At 34.3% G+C, this 12,476-nt stretch overlaps 1 protein-coding gene across 24 annotated transcripts in view; it reads left to right on the top strand.

The window, feature by feature from the left end:
- AHI1 (Abelson helper integration site 1) overlaps window positions 1-12,476 on the top strand; it is a 199,003-nt gene that overhangs the window by 81,261 nt on the left and 105,266 nt on the right. For all 24 annotated transcript variants that reach the window (XR_012030072.1, XM_072824443.1, XM_072824495.1 and 21 more), the window contains one exon: window positions 7,919-8,033. Coding sequence is in view for 23 of the 24 variants with exons in the window: in XM_072824443.1 (XP_072680544.1) it covers window positions 7,919-8,033 (115 nt within the window). In the remaining variant the exon portion in view is untranslated. The remainder of the gene's footprint in view (window positions 1-7,918; window positions 8,034-12,476) is intronic.

Genomic DNA, 12,476 nt, shown 5'->3' with positions numbered 1-12,476 from the left:
TTTCATCCCTTCTGATGTGCACATAGGTGGAAATTGGGTAGATGCTTAGATACAGATTTGATGATGGGAAGTTGAGAGAGTTACCGTCTGATTGCTCCAAGATAGTAATTGGTATTGAAAGTCTTGCATTTATTTGCTCTGAATTGTTATAGCCCTAAAATATACATATGAATTTATAATTTACCAATTTCCTTGTTCTTTCCTTTGCTTGGGGTTGGATTAAAGTACGTCAGAAATGGTATTACCTGGAATCTGTTTCCATTAAGCTTTGCATTATTCCTCACAAATAGAATTAATTTGTTTTTCTCATGTTCCCAAACATATTTATATTCATACCTAGCATGTGATATAATTGGGCCTGTTCATCCTTAAATTATAATTAATTCTGCCCATCTTTTCCAGAATTCTATTGTGAATTCCCTCAGGGAGAAACAACTCTTTCTGCTTTCTCTTCTCCTCTCTTTCTTTCTCCTTGTTCTCCATCCCTTCCTTCTTTTTCAGCTTTATGTAGTATTGCCTCCACTTCTAATCTTACATTTTTTAATTTTCCACACTCCTCTGTCAGCTTCTTAAAGCCACATAACTCTATTTATTTGGTTTTTAAATTATTAATATTACCTACCCTAGATGAACATAAACTCAGCCAAGTTAAAGTTTATTGAATTATATTTAGTAGAATAATGCTGTAAAGGTAAAGTAATAATTAAATTATATTCAGATACATCTTAGAACATATTATTTACTGAAAAATAAAAGTTTTAAAAAACAGGGAATACAGAGAAAATAATTTTTTTAATCTCCTAAGAGAAGTTTGGATATTTTTATCATTAAGAGGGAAAAATTAAATTGAAATTTGAATAGAATAGTGGTTTACAGGTTTTTGGAGAGTTTCTTTTCAATAATTTGTTTTTAATGCTCATAATTATTTCTTCATGTCATTCCAAAACAATAAAAGCAAATTAAGCATTGTTATTTTGCCAATATTTGTGGGAGACTAGCTTGACTGTAGGAGTGGTAGGCCACAATCAGACACTAGAATTATGGAACTTTATTCCCGAAAATTTTAGAAAACAGGATAAACGCCTTGTGTTAGGAAAAGCCAGTTTTTCTCCCATGTGTCTCCTTTACTCTTGGACTACTTTCAATGCTCACAACTTTTGGCACCAGATGTGCTGTGGTTTTTCGCACACCAGGCAGTTCTCTGTGATACCAGCTGGGTGTCCTACAATTTAACTCCATATTGATACTGTCTGCCTTGGGATAGTGGCAGATTGGCAGATCCCACAGGTTAAGGACTCAGTCCCACAAGACTTCAAATGCCTGCCCCTCCCCCCCCACTCACCTCTGGCATTTCCGATGCCAGTTGCGGGTCCAAGCTGTTACCTCTGTTTCTGACCAGTCAGCTCTAAATTGGGAGGTCCCGTGACAATTCCTCTGACTCAGTTCACTGGAGCAGTTCACTAAGGATTCAGGAAAACAATTTACTTGCTATTTGCCAGTTTATTATAAAGGATACAGATGAACATCCAGATGGAAGAGATGTGTAGGACAAGGTATATGGGAAGAGGCCTGGAGTTTCCATGCCCTCCACAGACACACCACTCCTCCAGCATTCCCACATGTGCACCAACCTGGAAGCCCTCTAGACCCCATACAATTGGGATTTTTATGGAGGTTTCTTCAGGTAGGCGTGATCAGTTATAATTCTATTTCTAGCCCCTCTCCCCTCTCTGAAAAATGAGGAATAAGCTAAAACTTCCAAGCTTCTAATCATGGCTTGGTCTTTCTGGAGACCAGCTCGCATCCCAGAGTACCCTGAGAGTCACCTTCTTAGAACAGAGACATTTCTGTCACCAGGAAATTCCAAGATATATAAGAGTTCAGTGTCTGGACCCAGAGTCAAAGACTAAATATTAGAACAAAAGATCCTCCTAGTACTTTTATCACTTAGGAAAAGTACAGGTTTTTAGGAGCACTGTGCCAGGAACTGAAGTCAGAAATCTATATGATTTTTTTTTATTATTTCACACTATTTCTAGATTTAAATTTGAGTATTAAGCCTTGTAACTTAATGTGTTCCTTACTTTTAAGCCCTTTATTCTGTAATTTTTATCATTAAAAAGTTAGATTTGGGAAGTTTAAAGATAAAAAGGTTAAAAAAATAAAGATTGAGAAGATAATTTTTTTAATCTCCTAAAAAAAGTTTGGATATTTTTTATCATGAAGAGGTAAAAATTAAGTTTAGATTTGAATAGAATATTGGTTTAACACAAATACCACCTTAACTTTGGGCAAGATTTTAAACATACACTCCTTTCACACGTATATTAATTCATTTGACATCTATGCAGTTCTTATTAATGCTATATGAGTTACTTACTAAAGAAAGATGAACAAAAACTGGTCCTTTACCCTCAATAAAATTACAGTCTGGTGGGTGGTAATTAACCAAATAAATAAGCACACCAAAGTGTATCAGTGCTGTGATGATAGAAGATACAAGACCGTGGAGAGACGAGGGAGATATAAATTCTCCTGGGAGAATCTGAAAGGCTTTTCACACATGATGTAACACTTGAGCTAAAGCTTGAAAAAGGAGTTGGCATCCACCTGGAAGGTGGAGTGATAGGGTTGGAGAGCTAGGTAGTTGTTAGTATATTGAAGGCTTTGTATGCCACACTAAAAACTATAGACTCTATCTAGTGGAACAACTGATGGTGGGTTTTAACTAGAAATATTACTCAGCAAAATTAGCATTTCAGAAAGATCATCTCCTTAGCAGTGTAGAAGAAGAATTAGAGAAACAGAAGGTAGGGAAAACAAGTCAGGAGACTATTGCAGTAGTTTGCAAGCAAAGAGGAAGTCCTGACCCAAAGCAGTGACTGAAGAAAGAGTGGGATCAGATGTCAGAGCACCTGATTAACTTAGTGACTGATTCTCTGTGGAGTTTGAGATGGCAGTGTAGGGTTCCCACCTTTCTGGCCAGGCCAACTAGGTGGGTAGCAATAGCTTTCTCTGAGGAAGTAAATAGTAGAGGAGAAGTTAGTTGAGTCTTGAACCTAGTGATTGGAAGAGTTTGGAATGTAAGAAACATCAGCATAGAAGGCAAGGTGAAGTGATGAAAACAAATATTACTGCCCAGGGTAGCCATGTGGTCTGAAGGAAGAGCAGGCCCAGTGGGTGTAGCAAACAACCCTGATAAGCAGTGGCAGGATAAACCAACAGAAAATAGTTTCCCAGAAACAAGAGCGTGGTGGGCAGTGTTAGAGATCTCAAAGGCTTAAATAAATCTGCTAACTCTGACCATTTGAAGTCATAGGTGTGGTGACTTTAACTTCAGATTTAGTCTTCTGGTAGAGAAAAGAGCTTAGCTTGTAACTTGGTTTAAATTGAATGGTTGAGTTATATGGATAGCGGTTATGTGCTGTTTTTCAAGAAATTTAGCTTTCAGTGAAGCTTAGGGAACTTATGGAATCATTGTGAGAATTTTTGATTGTTTGCTGTTTGTTTTTATACTGAAGTAGAAAGATCTGTGCTTATAGCCTATAGGGAAACAGAGAATTTGAAAGTAGAATTTGGAAGAAATTTAAGTATCCCCAAGGAAACAGGTGGAAAGATAAATCTTGAACAGAAGGACACTAGAAGAAAAGAGGGTGAGGGTGGGGATGCAGGAGGTATATTCTTTCATAGGTTTGAAAATGAAGATTTCAGAGGGTTGAAGACCAAATTTTCTCTGTGAAGTAAGGAAATATAATGAGAAACGAGGCAAAGGTTTGGAGAAACCCAAAATATATTGAGGTAAGCTGACTTTGACTAAGACATGTTGTTGGAAAAGTGATTTGAACCAGCACTAAACCTTAATTTTAAGCTTTGCACAGGGGAATCCTATTACTCATCTTTGCGCTACCAGTCCTTAGTATAAATATCAGAGGCTCAAAAAATCTTCAGTAAGTTCTGTAAAATAAAACTTTGTTATAACTGATTCAAATTGGAATTCTGATTTTAGTTTATGTAGCAGTGAACTGATTTAGAGGGAGATTTTCTGACACCTTACCTCACTGTAGAAATTTCTCTTCAACAGGAACCATGTTTCTTCCTAATTCTTCATGTTACTGTAGTAATTTATAAGGAAAATATCTAGAGACTTAGAGCTCATGCTTGAATTTCTCTTCATGACACCATAAGCTACTCATTTGCTAGGTTTTGCTAATTTAGAAATCACAAGAATTTAAGCTGTTTTAAATTTATTGTACAAGAACGTTAAGCTACCTGGCTATAGTTGCCTTGAATCTCACTGTGGCTCAAGTTTTCTGTTTCACCTGTTCTTTAATTACTGGGATTCTTATTTTTATAACAGACATTTGATTTGCAACAGAACATTTTCTAGGTATTGAGGGTATTTTTGCAGCCAGAACCATCTTCAAATTAAAGTGTTATCTGCATTGTTGTTCGAATTTAATGGAAAAAATAGCCTTTTGGAGTGGAGAGAGAGAGACAAATTTGCAAACTTAAGTATATAGACAGTATTATCATTTTTAAGTTATAATTTAAAATCTGTTTGAGGTATCTTCACAGCTTGAAATTTTAAAAACAATTTTACCTCAGGTGAATGTAGCATATAATCTAAAATCAGCTAAGATTGCGGTGCCTGAGTGGCTCAGTTGGTTAAGCATCTGCCTTCTGCACAGGTCATGATCACAGGGACCAGTGATCAAGCCCAGCAGTGTCAGGCTCCCTACTCAGCAGGAAGCCTGCTTCTCCCTCTTCCTCTGCCCCTCCCCCTGCTGTGTGCTCTCACAGACACGTGTGCTCTCTCTCTCTGTCCAATAAAAAAATATTTAAATAAAATAAAAATAATCAGTTAAAATGATTAGGCTTATAAATAAATAAATACACACACACACACACACATATATGGAAATCAGTGTTCTGTATCTCCCAATGGTTTCATAGTTTAGCTAATCACTAAAAAAGAAACTAATGTTAGCTTGCTCAGTGCACTCAATTTTAAGTCAGGGCAATGACTTTTTAATATGAAAATTAACCTCCTCTTAGAGAATTAGTATTTGCATATTTTACACAAAGCTGCTTCTACTCTGAAAGTAAGCAAAAACATTTTTTTGAATAACAGCAGAAGTTCAGGTGATACTTTTTCTTTTTTTTCTATTATGAATTTCATTAAATGTTTGTGCTTTTCATTTTCCCCAGTTTGTACGTATTAAACTGACTTTGGCAGACTGTGGTTTTTGAATGAAGCAAGCTGAAAAGTGTGTTGTAAAAAGAGGCAGATTCGTGTAGGGTAGACTCTCTTAGCCAACCTTTCTGTTGTTGTAAAATTATTAAGCAATTCTTTTCCACAGCATATATTTCAAAAATAGATATTGCTTCACTCTATTTAATGGTTATTATTATTTTTCTAAGTAAAGTAGTGAATATAGGCTAGCTTTGAAAATACTTTGAGTGCTAATTTCAAGTCACTGTAGTAATTAACAACTGTCCAAAACCTTTGAAATCTGCTGTATGTTGCCACTTAGCACTTCATGGATATTAGTCTCAAGAAATGTGTCAAGAAAGAACAGAATTATAAAAATGTTTAGGAAGAAACTGTAAAGTCTGTTTGAGCAGAGACATTTGAGTATACTATTCTAGCTTTCCTGGTGTTCTTTTTGGTTTTAGCACAAGTAAATATTTGAAGAGGAAGACTAAAAAGGCTGTTTGTGTGTGTGTGTGTGTGTGTGTGTGTGCATGCACACCCGTGTGTGTGTGTGAGTGTCCGTCCCCAGCATACACCTGTTTTTTGCACCAGATTTCAAAATGCATTGTTGACATGTAGGATAAAAATTTTTAAGAACACAGAAGTAAAACTGAAAATGATTCTGAAAAGAGAAGTGGATTAGATTGTTAAGTGACAAATATATCACTGTATATAGTACTTCCATTTAAAAGCATAGCACCCTGAAATATTTACTGCAACATCATACTCAATTATATATTCCTAATTACTCTTTTAGTGATGTTAATAATAACTAATATTTCTGTAGCACTTTATGTAGTTCCATATGGCCTCCCTTTGCCAACGTATTCTGTGTAATCTGTTTTTTATTTAATACGTTATTTAGTGCTTTGTAATTTGTATATGCAAATGGAACTCTGTAATACCAGTTCATCTTTATTGCTCCTCCAACACATTCCCATTGAAGCATACACTATTTTTATTATGTATTTTTTTCATTTTTCTTTTATTTTTCTTATATTTATCATTATTATTTCACATATGTGAATAGCACTTTATAATACCAGTTCACCTTTATTGTTCCTCCAGCACATTCCCATTGAAGTATACATACTATTTTTATGTATGTATGCTTTTATTATTGTACTTAAAGTAGAAATAAAGCTCAAAGATGTTAGATGATTTCGTTGTTACTTTAGGTATTGTATTAATATAAATAGTCACCATTAGTTTTTGTCTGTGTTAAATAATGAATCTCGATAGAATTTTTAGAGCTGGATAATTTTTTTATTTCATTATTGTTTTAGATGGATAATTTTTTTAGCACTAATGTGGTATTTGACCCCATCTAACTACTCTGAAAGGTATTTTTTTTAGTAAAATGATATCACGAAATGTTTACTGTCTTTAGGACTATACTATCATATAGCCTTAATTAATGGACTTTTTCACCAAATATGTAAAAACCCTTTGCTTTAACAGAAAAGCTTAACCTAAGATACACCATTTACTGTCACTCTTTTAAAGAAGAGAAGCATTCACAAACATGTAAATGATGAGTCAGATAAAGGACATGTAATAACCACAATCCATGACCATGTAGACATCAAGAGGGAATTTTTAAATGCTAATACAGTGGTAGTCCTCTGTGTGGTTTTAATTACTTTTTACAAAGAGAGAGAAAAGGCGGCTATTTTCATATATTAGTATTTGTATGCCATAAACTATCATTTAGCAGTTTGGCCATTCACAGATTATATTTTGCAGTAAATTAGAAATTCAGATTTTCAAATTTTTCAGAATTAGGTCACATTTTATCGTGATTTTTGACCATGATGCTTCCAAAAATAATAAATATATAATAAATAATTTATTAATAATAAACAAGAGACTAGATCTTTGCCAAAATTAATTCTAAGTTACAAGATAACTTTACTAATACACATTTAAAATTTTTTTTGTGACCTGTTCTTTATTTTCCTACAAAAGCTGTAGTTATAATGTACTTGCTACAGGTTTCATTTCTGGAAGACAGTATTGTATTCAGACCATGTTATAGAGCATTGTATGTACTTACAGAAATTTTGCTTGATCATTATTATCAGGATTGTTTTTAACAGTGTCTTACTAATAAGGGTTTTGATGCAATGGGAACTATCTGCTTGGCAAGTGAGGTTATAGATATATTACCTGTGTCACCATGATATATGTTAACATGAATATTATAGGTGCTTTCTGTACAATCTGAAAAGGAAGGACCTGCTAGTTCACAAAATGCTAAAGAAATGTGGCTGTGAGACATTACAACTTTCTTAATTGAAAGTCGGATGTGGAGTCACTTTTAATTTTTGCATGTTTTTCCATAACTTTTAAGATCATTCTTTTTTACGTTATTATTAATGACAATTCCATGATAAGCAAATTTAGTTTGGTAATGCAGATTTACTTTCATAAAGTGATGCTTTAATTACCACTGTACTCCTTCCTTGATAAAAAACTATTCTGTTTTTAAACTTTAAAAACTAAGCATATAAAAAAAAAAAAACTAAGCATATAAATCATTACCATTTGTTTTGACCTACCATGTGTCCTGGTTTGCATTGTAAGCAAATATTTCTCATCCAGTTTTTGCATCAATAACCCAGGAAATTACACTTTGGTTCTGATTTGCCTTTCCTATTACAGGTCAACAAAAATCTCTCGTTTGCTTCGTCAACCTCCTCGCAGCAGTCTAAGTTAAAACAGTCAGACATGCTTGCCGCTCATCACATTCAACACCAGTTTGGTTTCACTCAGACCGGTGAGCCCCTTTCTTATTTTGAGTATTCTTTTAAATGGTAGATGCTTTTTTTTTTTTTAAATGAATGTCATTTATTTCACTTCAGAAATACAGCTCATAGCTTTGTAATGGTCATTTTTCACATTTGAATGATGTTGTTCTAGCATCTTTTTTCCTTAAAATCACTGAAGTTATTTCAAAAGCAAGTTTGAATTTGGTAACTTTGATGGTGGATACTCTCAAACTCTATTTTATTGAACCAAAAATAATTTTAAAGTAGCAAAACGTGAATTTTAAATGTGTGTAATATTAAATCTGATTTAATTTCCCTTGGATAAAGGAACCATAGTTGATGGATAATCCCATTTTATAATTCATCTCAAGGAAAGCCAAGATAAAATGCATTTGGGAAGAAACAGGGTACAACCTATCAGTGATGCTGTGTTTCTTCAAAGTTGGCAAATTAATAAAATATGCAAAGAAGCTAGTTACAAAAATCTACATGAATCACTGAGTTGAAACGAACTGTACAGTTGCAAATTTTTAGGCTAATGTTTTAAATTTATTTGAATAAGATTTTCAAAGGATGTCAAAGAAAAAGCATCAAGGTGAGAAATGTATATTTTGGTAATTAAAGATGACTATTTCTGTTCATTAAACTGTATGCGCAGTATTTTTCTATTGAATGCTTTTAGAAAGATGAGACAGCAGAGAACAAAACAATTATCTTTGACAAAGATTATAATAAACTTGAGTTTCAAAAGATAATTTATTTTCAAAATTTGGGGACTATATTACTGTTACTTTTCTACTTTAAAAGTGCTTGGAGTTTACATATGCAAGCTATTTTAATATTATTAAATATTTAATATTATTTTAATATTGCTTTATAAGTTACACATTTTAATGAGAACATACTTGGTTTAAGAATTGTTATATTCAGTCTTGGCTGTGCCTTTTAAATCTTCATTTGAAAGTGGAAATGATATTTACATATTTATATTAGATATTGTTGAAGTTCAAGTCACATAGGACATATGAAAACACTCTAAGCATAAGATACCATACTTAAAAACACGATGACTGTATGCATGCTAGCTTTGAAAATACTCTCAATTCTAATTGCTAATCACTATAATAATGAAGTATCCCAAACCTTAGAAATTTTAAATTTAAATTTCTAGTGTTTCATATGTGTGCTAGAAGTTGGAACAATGGCTTTGGTCATTCTTAGGCACAGTAGAGCACACATGTTGTGTGCCACCCTTTTAGTCTCTTATTCTCTATACCTTAACTAGATACTTGGTTTGGCTTTAGATCATGTCATTTTAATAAGTAGGAGGGAGAAAAGCAGTCTCCACCACTTGATTCCTATCCTCTTCGTGCTGAGGTCTAAAATTACTCTGGGAACAAATCTATGATTCCACACTTCAGGATCAAAGGCATAGAATGTAAATGGTTGAGTTAATATACTGATTAAAAGTCATTCAAGTGGTGTCTTAAGTTTGTCAGCAAACAAGGTGAAGATAATAGATATAAAATTCTTTCCTATTCCATAAAAGGAAAAATAAGGATAGATAGGAAGCCTTTTGAAATGAGAAGAGGGATTACCACTGAGACACATAAAGAATAAAGGCAAAGCCAGATATGATAAAGGCAAATCTTAGAAATTTCACCATTATACGTAAGTTTTGGTCCATTAACCTTCAGCTTTCCATGGCCATATAGCTCTTGAGTGTAGCATTTACATCATGTGTGTCTATGTGTGTGCACAATCTTAGAAGTATTACCATTAGGCCATATAATACATGGTAACGCTGCTTCCTTTGACTGTTTTAGTTATTAACATGCTTAACCTCCTTTTAAGGCATAGTCTTCCTATAAAATTTGTTTAGATATCATTGTATGGAAGCGTTGTAAAAGCAGAATAGGGAGTCCATTACAAAATGGCCATGATTAAAATGGATTAATTTTATTCATTAAGAAGTTTATCTTTGTGGAAAAGAGTTATGCAATAGGAAACAGGTGAACTAGTTTCTACACCTGGCTCCATCTCTAAGTGACTGTAGAATCTTGAGACATTTTTTCAGGCCTCAGTTTTTCTTATCCCTACAGATAAATGAGGGCTCAGGATTTAGGGAGTTTCTGTCTTTAAAAATTCTGATTCTATTCAGTATTCAAATGAGGTTTATAAAGGGATAAACAGTGTTCCTGACTATATGAGAAATCCATTAGGATCTGAAATATAAGACTACAAAAACTGGGGCACCTGGCCTAGTTGGCTCAGTTGATTAAGTATCAACTCTTGATTTCTGGTCAGGTCAAGATGTCAGGGTTGTAGAGGTGAGTCCCACTCCCACCCCATGGAGCCCCATATGGGGCTCTGTGTTCAACTCAGAGCCCACTTGTCCCTCTCCCTCTCTTCCCCCATACATGTGCATGCTCACACATGTGCTCTCTAAAATAAATAAAATCTTTAAAAAGAGGACTACAAAAGCTAATGTAGATAGGATGTTTAAAAATAAAAATCTTACTTGAAAACTGCATAAATATTCAAGTTCTATCTGTAGGTGTTTGGCTTTGTATAGTATAAGGAAAAGCTATTTAACACAGAAGCTAACCTGTATGGGCTCCCTAGTTCCCATGGTAGGAGGCTGAAGAACACGGTTTGATTTTCCTATATGTTACATATGAGTTTCTATGCTGTAAGGCTAGACTCCAAAGCAGGTTTGTGGTCTGCAGTAACTTCTGTTAACCTTGATGCAGGGTAAGTTCTAGGTAATGGAGACCGCTAGAAAAGTAACTTTTTCTTCTTTGGTTTGCATTCCTCAGAGTTTGTAGAACAATACCTTTTTTTCATTCTATAATAATTTTAAGTGACTGCTTTGTTGAAGGTCCTTTCTTAAGGATATGGACTAAATATTACTATCTCTACCCTTAAGCAGCCTCTAGTCTGACCAGAGAAAATAATAAGCATGAAACAAATTATGTGAGCATGTGAAAGGTTATAAAATCACAATATAAACATAAGTGTCATTGGTATAAAGAGGGAAAAAACAACCAAGGGCTTTCTCAGATTTTCTAAAAAAAGAGTTGTGTAATTATTTGAGAGACTGCACATGTGCATGCACATGTGGGGGAGGGAGAGAATCTCCAGCAGACACTCCCACTGAGTACAGGGTCTGACACAGGGCTCTACTTCATAACCCATGACATCATGACCTGAGCTGAAACCGAGTTGGATTCTCAACCAACTGAGATACCCAGGCGTCCTGTCCTGAGTGTTCTCAGATTTTATATGTCCAAACAAAACTCATACCCCAAACCCTTTCTTCCACCTCCTCTTTCCCTGCTACACACCACAGCTTCCCAGTCCCAGCACTCTGACCACATTTACCCAGTTGTTCAGGTAAAACTAGGAGCCATTTTTTAGTCATTTATTTCCCTACCACTTCCCTACTTCTGCTCTTATTTCTTAGTTCATTTTCCCCATAGCAGCTGAAGTGATTCTTTAAAAAATGTTACTTCCCTGCTTAAAACTCTTAAATGTCTTCCTGTTACAATTAAAATGATTTTCAGAGTGTTTACCCTGTCTTATAAAACTTTCCAAGATCATGCCTCTGTCTTGCTGTTGACTTTATCAGCAGAGGGCGATTAGGAGTCCATGCCAAGTGAGTAAAAAAATAAAAAGAGTAACTGAACATAGACTTTGAAGGCAGGTTGACTTGACTAGAGCAGTTGACTCTTAGTTAGCTGAAAGAAATGCTGAGGTGGATGTGTTTAGGAAGAACTGAGTCTGTAAAGGTAGACTGGGGTCAAATTCCTCCTGAGGAATTCATATTTTATTTTCTAGATAAATGAGCTGTCCAAAGGTATAAGTATGAAAGACATATGATAAAATCTTTTTTAAAAAAACACATCTGGTAACTGAGTGGGGAATGGGTTAGAGTGGAAAAAAGCTCAATACAACTCTTATGAGATACTTTAAGAACTATTCATTAGGCTATTACTACGGGTTCTTAATTACAAAGGAATCAATCTGGTAATCCTGTTAATCCTATTGAAGTTAAAACTGTAAATCTTTCCCTGAGTAACTTTCATGAGAAACAAAATTTTACAGTTTTGTCAGTTATACTTTAAAAATGTGGGGGGAATAAAAGAAAATTGTAATTTTAACATTTTAGGTTAAACTGTAGGATATAGGTCATAATGCCTCACCATGTAGAGCACATGTTTTACTAAATCTCAAAACTGTGTCCATACTTCTTTAGTGTAATGAAGAAGATCTCTAGAACAATATCAGGAACTTGTGTTTGTAAAAAAACAAAAACAAAATGATAAAGTACTTTCTCATACATTCTCATTTGATCCTCAATAAAACTTGCTGAGAAGTAGGGTAAACATTAAAATCATACAGAGTGGAATTTTTCTAGAGCTTCTAGAACCATAAAACTTTTGCTACTC

This window comes from Canis lupus, chromosome 1 (genome assembly GCF_048164855.1).
Source record: "Canis lupus baileyi chromosome 1, mCanLup2.hap1, whole genome shotgun sequence".
NCBI classification, from domain to species: domain Eukaryota; kingdom Metazoa; phylum Chordata; class Mammalia; order Carnivora; family Canidae; genus Canis; species Canis lupus.
This window is presented reverse-complemented; position numbering and strand designations above follow the sequence as displayed.